This window comes from Glycine max, chromosome 1 (assembly GCF_000004515.6).
Source record: "Glycine max cultivar Williams 82 chromosome 1, Glycine_max_v4.0, whole genome shotgun sequence".
Taxonomy (NCBI): Eukaryota; Viridiplantae; Streptophyta; class Magnoliopsida; order Fabales; family Fabaceae; genus Glycine; species Glycine max.
In genome coordinates this window covers 53,239,652-53,247,991 of record NC_016088.4, presented here as the reverse complement: position 1 = coordinate 53,247,991, position 8,340 = coordinate 53,239,652, and the positions used below count along the sequence as shown (strand labels likewise).

The window sequence follows — 8,340 nt, the reverse complement described above, 5'->3', positions numbered from 1 at the left end:
AACTCTTTATTATTTGAAAAAGTTTATCACCAAAATAGTCATTTAAGAAATATAAAATTGATTTGATGTCTTAAAAAGGATGGGAAGGAGGCAAAGTTCGCAAATTTGATACATGTTACTAACAAAAACTAATAAACAAATATTTATCATATTTACCGATAAAAAAAATTAATATAATCCTCCTCAGTTCGTTTGATTAGGATGAATTACGAACGCGAGAAATGTGGAGAGAAAAGAAACAGGAAAGAAGTTGGGAATTCCACACTCATTTTAATAGGAAGCAAATATAGGAGGAAAAGAGACTTTAGGGGATGGGGTCCATGGTAGAAATTTCAATTTCCCATTTGTCACGATTCAAGTACAGGTAGAACAAAAAGAGAAGAAGAAGCATAGGAAGAGAGAAGAAAAATTACATTATTTATTTTTCAATTTCTTTCATTTTAACTTTTAAGGGGTAGAGAGTAGAGACCAATGAGGCAATGACCATAGTCCCTAATATTAAAAAAAAAAAAAAAAAACCAATGACCATAGTGTGCATGATCGCTCTTCATTCTTTTCAACTAAAGGGTATAATTGTCTTTCAGTATACATATAATTTCTTTGCGTTTAATTTTACTTTTAAATCTAACTAATATTTAGGGAAACTTCTTTTTTTTTTTAATTTTATCGATCTAAACAATACGTTTTATATACTTTTTTTTTCTCTTTTATTCTTTTATCCCTTTATATCTTCCTAGCCAAACAAAGTAATAAAGATTTGATGTGTCATCAAAGTGTTTTTTTTAATGATTTAACGTGTCACCATCTTTGTCCTTATAAAACTAAAATGGTGACAATTTTTTTAAAGGATTAGATTGACGACAAATTATTTTTATAATTTAATGGTAATATCTTTAAAGGGCTAAATTTATGACAAAAAGAAAGCTTTTTTTGTGAACAAAACAATTATTAAGCTGATAATGTGATATTAGTTTAATAATATACAAACATTTATTGAAAATAACATGAATCCCTTAACTTTTGTTTGGGAAGATTAAATTAGTTAGAGAGGCTTTTACCTGATCACGAACGGCTCTAGGCCCATTCTTTGCCGTACCCGGACTCAACAGCTTCAAGGCTGAATTTTTTATTTGTTAGATGAAAATATATTAGAAGGATAGAAATAAGTTTTGAATAGGCCCATTCTATCACCAACTTGTACTATTTTCACTTTTCTCTCTCTCTCTCTCCTCATTTTTTTTTAATTTCTCTTCAGCTACACAACTCAACTTGCTCTTTTATTTCCATCTACATTATTAATCTCTTCTGTACCAGACACACCCTTAAATTTCGTAAGCTTTCCCGGTGTCAGGTAAACCGCTGGAATTCGACGATAAACGCCACATAAAAAATGCATAACGACGGGAAAGTGCATAACTAGTTCTAGGTAAAAAAGGGTTTCAAACTTACATGCTATATTATTCGATAATCATATTCTTTTCGCTTCAATGAACTTACGTTAATTTTAATTCAATAAATCTGAACCTTGGTTTTCAGAAATATGTACCTGGAAAGAGATTCGTGACATCAAATTACTCATAATTCATTAATTAATGTTAAATATACGTTGGCAAATACTAAAATGACATGTTCAGGTAGATTGCATATCGCAACTTCAACACAACTCAACCAAGACCGATTTCCCTCGAACTATTTGGCAGAAATGAAAGCCATATATTAATATCCATTTCATATTATAAATAAATGCCACACAAACTTCGTCAGCCTTCTACTCGTATATAGCATTCCATCAGTGCTTTGATCGATTTCTTATCCTGAAATGTCATCTTTTGAATCAGGCTTCATTGATTGAGAATCTGGCAAAAATTTCAAGAAACAGGCAAATGAAAACCAAAACAAATTACCTGGGAGATCGAGAATAAGGAGACGGAGAACGTGTGCGAGAAGGGGACCGTGAATGAGAACTAGAATAATATCTTCTGGAACTTCTGCTTCTACTTGGACTTCTACTGCGCCGGTATCTTCTGCAATTATTCATATAATCTCAATATTAGTTAGCCAAAGGAAAAACTCAGCACGACTCCATTTGCTGATATAACAATAATTTTACTGACTGGTACTCATTCCACTAATCACCAATCTTGAAAGTCCATCTCAACGCCACATTTGCATATTATGTAAACTACACAAATTACAAATCCCTCGAGCACACAAGGTCTTGAGATGAATTATAGAACACTAGATGCAATTACCCTGCATCATGCACGAGTAAAGCAAAAAAGGCAGTACTGATTAAGTAAAAAAAAGTCTTCTGATGAGAAGTTACAGCAGTATTGGTCAGGGAAAATTGCTCTTAAATGTCAACATGCAGCATCGACCTTGGACAAATTTATCATAGTATTAGAACGGTGCGACAACACTTTTAGAGGATTCAAAATAGCATGACAGCTGACAATGAACAGAATTACATCTGCTCAGAGGGGGAGGGGAGCAGGAAGGTACCACTCTTGACTTCATATTATGTCTAACAAAAAAGAACAGCCTAGCCTGTTGTAGGTCATAAACCAGAAAAAGTTGTCTAGTGGTTTAATACAAATTACAAAGGTGAAAATTGATGTTCCTCAAGGAATTCTGACATTCAAAATGATCCACACTCTAAGTCGGGGCAACTTTGATTATAATGACAGACTTCTTGTATGCTGAATCATTCCATTAAATCAAATGTTACACTTTTTTATCTTGTGAATCCATTAACAAGCACAAATGCATCAAACATGCAAATGTGCTATTAATATACCTTGGAGGGGAACCGCTGAAACTCCTGCTGCGGCTGCGGCATCTATACCGACTCAATCTACTAGTTTCTGCAAGCTTTTCCTGCCTCTGCCGCTCCTGTTCCCTTTTCTTGGCAAGTTCTGCAGCAGTATCTTTCTTAACTGCACAGGCAAACAGTTACACACAGAAATACAAAATTCACAAATACTGCTAGAATCACTCCTGAAAATAATTAGTAGAATGCAGATAGAAGATTTCTTTGATCTGTTATTAAAATAAATTATTCAAACAGCCATACTTTGTTTGTTTAGTTGCTTGTTCATGATTCTTTTAAGTCTTTCTTGAGGAGTTTCTTTCTTCTCCCCTTGTTTTAAGGGCCCTCCAGAACCACCAGCCTTTAATTTTGCTAATGCTGAAGAAGAACCACTGGAAAAAAGAGCAGCAATGATTAAAAAATGAATAAAAATTAGATAATTCAGTTTTTTATTAAAAAAAAGGTGAAATATCCTTTCTTAAAAAAAAAAAAAGCTGAATGAAATTAAGAATATAAAGGAATATTTCTATGGTGTCCATGACCAGCTGACAGTATTTCTAACAGTTAAACGAATATCAAACAAATCTTGATACAAAATTTGATGCTTAATAAAGCAGATGGTACCACAAACCATATATAGTTTATAAAAAAAGTCCATTCACATATACACTGTTGGGTGATGTCATACCTTACTGACGGTTTCAAGACTTTAGTGCCCTTATCCTTATCAATTGATACACCAGAAGCAGGATCAACATGCAACGCCTCAAGTATGCAACCAGATGTTGGCCTGCAAAACAGTAGAGGTATCAGAAAAAATAATTGTGAAATTTCTATGCAACTCGCAGGTAGGTAGTTAGTTATGCAAAATTCATTTCAGGGAACAATGAGCTTCAAATAGGAAGCCTTCTCCCTTCTCCCTCCTCCTCTTGGCAGTTACCCCGACAAACCTAGTCCTGATCTATTCTAAACCACAAAAAATTGCCTCAGGCAACAAAATGGGAGATATGTTGCCCAGAGAAAAGACAGTCCAATCTATCTTGGCAAGAATTAAAGGTCCAGTGCTCCGACCGGTTTAACAAATCAACTTGAGATGTAGGAGATCGTGGTGGAGAAAATCCTTCAGGCCTGCGTTCATCTGCTGCTCCAGAGCCCCCAAATTCAGTAATGTATTCTATTTTAGGAGTCCTTGGTTTGCTTCGGTGAATATCATCAGAATGACCACTACGCGAATAACGCCTTGAATGCGACGGAGAGTATGACCGCAACGGAGACCTTGACCTGGATAAAGAAAATGACAAAAACACATAATAAATTTTCCTTCACGAGAAGTATGAGTAATATGGAAAAAGATGTAAAGACATCATCCAGAGAGAAAATGAAAAAAACTGATATACCTTCTAGATCGAGAATAGGCTTCATATGTAGGACTTTGCCTTGTTTCCCTGCATATATATATATTGAGTGCAACATTATGAGTGGCAAGGAAGAATAATCAGCAATCCCATACGTTAGAAGGAGCACAATATCATATATTCTTCGCTCAATCTGAAGGATGAAAATATCAATATTTTCTACCGGTAGGGATCATGATGCAGCACACGAGTTCCAGATATCCGTGTGGCTTCTCTCTCTCTCTCCCTTTCAATCTGAGAAGCCTTCCTTCTTTCCTTACGACTCAGCTTCCTCTACAAATTTATAATATATCATTGTAAAACATCAGTACAGCCATCTTCAAATATGAAAAACTAAAACATAATTTAATCTTTCACTTACAATTGCAGGATCACCTTTGATCAACTCTTTTTGCCTTTTTTCTTCCTCCTTAGCCTTCTTATCCATGTAAACAAGCCAACCATACCTTTTAACTCCATATTCTTTTGCAATTATTTCCATTCCTTCATCATTGCTATCATCACTGTTAAAATCCTCATCATCCTCATCATCTTCTTCTTCCTCGTTATCATTATCGTCATCATCTGAAATATGGGTTTCTTCTTTTCCATTCCCATCATAAGAAAACCCAACCTGCGAGTAAGATCCTTTGCTTGCAGCAGGCTGCGACAAATTAGATCTACAAGTGGACAATAAAATAAACAAAATAAGAGCATCTATTATGAAGTATAACAACTACATATCATATGAAGTTGCAAGTAACAATTGTTGTGAATTGCTAAGATTCGGTTTTAAAAAATGGAACAAAAATTATGTCATAAACAATAAAATAAAACAAATCTGCTAAACAACAACTACAAGGAGAAAAAAAACAACAGCATATCTCTGGTAAAAAAAAACTCCATACAGTGCCTCCTAATATATTCAGCATTTCTAAGGAAACAAAGCAGAAGTTATTAACCCAATCTGATTCTAAGGATTGATAACCTAAAAATGAAATCAAACCCAAATTTTGGTTGTTTTGTAAACCATGTATATGAATTTATACCAATACATAATGCAACTCTCAGATATGACATCAATTAGTTTAAATAGGAATGAAAGGAAAATGCCATTGAACCTGTCTGATGTAAATGGAGCAGCAGCCTTGGCCTCCATCTCTTGATTTACATGTTGCAAAGCCTCCTCATCAGAAACTGTTAAGATTAAAAACCTAGTTTGTAAATTCAACTTCAAAACCAAAACAAAGAAATCAGTGGCCGCGGAACCATAGAACCTTCTGTATCTTATCCTTTTATCATGAATGAACAACAACGAAAAGATACAAAAAAAACAACAATGACAAAAACATAATGGTTATTAAACACATTGTCGAGAAATAAAAAAGTACCGACATCCTCTACGGCGATGCTTTATTAAATCCCGATAACGCTCAAAATTAACAAACTCTTCTAACTCTTCTTCTTCTTCAGACTTTTCCGGGACGCGCCTGTGGCTAGAATCGCGAATGAAATCAAGGAGAGCACGCCCATCAAATCTGCAAACGGAACGCATAGGATTCACCGTCAGTAAAGCGTTAGTTATAAATCAAATACACAAAAAAAAAAAAAAAAACACTCAGAAGAAATGGAAAATAGTAGAAAAAGCATGCACCTGTCAATCAATACATCTTGTTTCCCATTCCAAGGTATCCTGAGACACAGACAAATAAACATGTAAACCTTATGCAAAATAATCACAGAATATGACTGAATTAATTAGAAATTAGAACCTTTCAAAACGGTGATTAATTGGAAATTAAGGAATTGAGAGAGAAGAGTGAGAGAAACGAACAGGCCCTGCTGATCCTGCGTGGCTTGGTAGAGAGCGTCGTCGCGATAGGTTCGGCTTCGAAAGCCGACGAGCTGAATAGATTGCTGAGGATCGCCGCGCCTCTTGGCTAGGTAAACGGCGCGTCGTTGCGCTCTCTTCCGAGCCGCGTCCATCATGTCGTGGACCTTCTTCTCCGACCTCCTCGCCTCGTGCCACATCCTTCTTCTTCTTTCTCCTCAATGCTATTTCGAACCCTAATTTTGATTCCTCGATTTTCCGCACACATCTACTTCACACCGTCTGCGTCGCGCTTTTCCTCCTGGACCCGGAATTGTTACTTACATGCCCCTCCCAAATCCCAATCCCAATCCCACGTATGAATAATGGCCCAATCTATGAAATTACTATCGTCTATCAAACCCGGATACCCTTAGCCTTGTTGTCTGATCTTTTTGCTTAATTAATTAATTACTACTTACGATATTTTTTGTACAATTATTTAATTATTTAATTATATAAATTATAATTACTTTATTATATTTTCTAATGGATTGAATTGATATAAAAATATAATTAATTATTCTAAATTTAAATATAATAAAATAATTAAAACAATGATATTTTTAAAATAAAATAGATTTGAATTTGAAAAAAATGGATGCTCTAACATTATATTTTCTAACACATTTTTATTATTAACTAAAATTTGTTGAAAACTATAAATTTAAGAGATAGATAAATATTAAATAAGAAATGAAACTCACAAAAAATTTAAAAAATAATCAATAATGGAAAATGTATTCAAAACAATGTTTTACTTGCATTTCTCGTTGAGAGAATAATAAAAATGTGTACCATTAGTAACTAAAACAGTGTAAAATCTTCCGATAAAAACAAAAAAATTACTTCATAAGTCTCACTTTTTCACATGATTTTTATCTTGTTTTTTATTTTTCCTAACATTGAATTCCATAATTTTTCAATAAGCATATCCAAAGAAACATCTAAAGAGACAGACTTTAAATGTGGGATCAATTAAAAAAAGTTAAAAAAACGTGTTCCAAAATATAAAAAAATTTATCAATGTTTCAAAATGGATAAACTTGTTATGAAAGACATTATTTAAGGATCACTTTACAACTATTAATAAACGTTTCAAAATGTAGTACAATCCAAAATAAAGTTAAAGGACCACCTGGGTAGTTTAGCCTTGTTTTAACCAAAAAAAAAAAAAAAATCATATTGTACGAATATCCATTGGTATTCACAAATGTTTTTAAGGGACTCCACGAGTTAGTAATTTGAGCTAAAGTATCAACTCATACTCATGACGATTCGATTTGACCCAAATGCATACATCATTAGGCAATTGTTAAACACACCTCTATTGTAATAATAATTAATGCAGAGCAAAATATTTATTTTTGAGCTAAAGACACCTTAGACACTTATTTGGTTGTCAAGTTTTTGTTATAAATTACATCTTTAACATTATAATTTTATTATTTCCATTTTGATATATAATATCTGTTTTTCTTTTGCATCATCATTAAATTTAATTTATACGTGTTAATGATTCATTTTTTAACTTATATTATTTTTTACCTCATTTAGTTGCTTTTAAATTTAATAAATAACAATATTATATAATATTATAAGTGTATAGTCCAGTCTGTATTATAATTTTTAATTTTCAGCTTATTCATACGAACACACGGGTACTGAGCTAGTTGTTAAGTATAACTCCTTTTAATTATTTTTCCAAAAATGTTATTTCCAATAAATAAAACATTGGCACAAACAACTCCACCTCCTGTTGCATTGTCCATTTACCAATTCCTTTCATAGGAGTCCTCCCTCGCCTATGTAGGTGACACAATGGTGGTCCTCGACATGCGCACAAGGAGCATAAGGGAAGAATTGTATCGCGCATTGCCTTTGTCGCAAAAGACGCTCAAACCAGGGTAGAAGATGTTCTCACGCCACTCATTTTCGTCGTTGATCATGTAGTCACCAATATCGAGCTGTTAGAGAGGACGGTTTACTTCTTTATCAATCTTGAGGTCTATGGCATCTTCCAATTCGATGTCCCCGACCCGTAACTTGTTTCATCCCTTCGCCATCCAAGGAGAAAAAGAGGAAGAGAAATAAGATAATGGAGGGAGAAATGCGACACAACTTGTTGCAATTTCCCATTCTATTTCACAAGCTGACCCTAGTTAACCAGAAACCATTCCTACTCCCTTGGTCGACATACGTATTGGTGTATAGGAAGGGGGTGTGGTTTATCTGGAAAGGAATGTGTTTGACATCGTATATGGGAG

The 8,340-nt window shown here is 34.0% G+C and overlaps 1 protein-coding gene across 1 annotated transcript; it reads right to left on the bottom strand.

Annotated features, from left to right (window-relative positions):
- Positions 1–1,561: 1,561 nt before the first annotated feature.
- LOC100792600 (CLK4-associating serine/arginine rich protein) lies at positions 1,562–6,424 on the bottom strand. The gene is made up of 13 exons (XM_003517249.4): positions 6,038–6,424; positions 5,858–5,896; positions 5,599–5,741; positions 5,325–5,400; positions 4,586–4,883; positions 4,388–4,497; positions 4,207–4,254; positions 3,881–4,090; positions 3,498–3,599; positions 3,074–3,201; positions 2,798–2,936; positions 1,905–2,024; positions 1,562–1,814 (listed from the first exon to the last, which is right to left on the bottom strand). The coding sequence occupies exons 1-13, from the start codon at positions 6,232–6,234 to the stop codon at positions 1,790–1,792; spliced, it is 1,635 nt and encodes a 544-aa protein (XP_003517297.1). The 5' UTR covers positions 6,235–6,424; the 3' UTR covers positions 1,562–1,789.
- Positions 6,425–8,340: the final 1,916 nt, after the last annotated feature.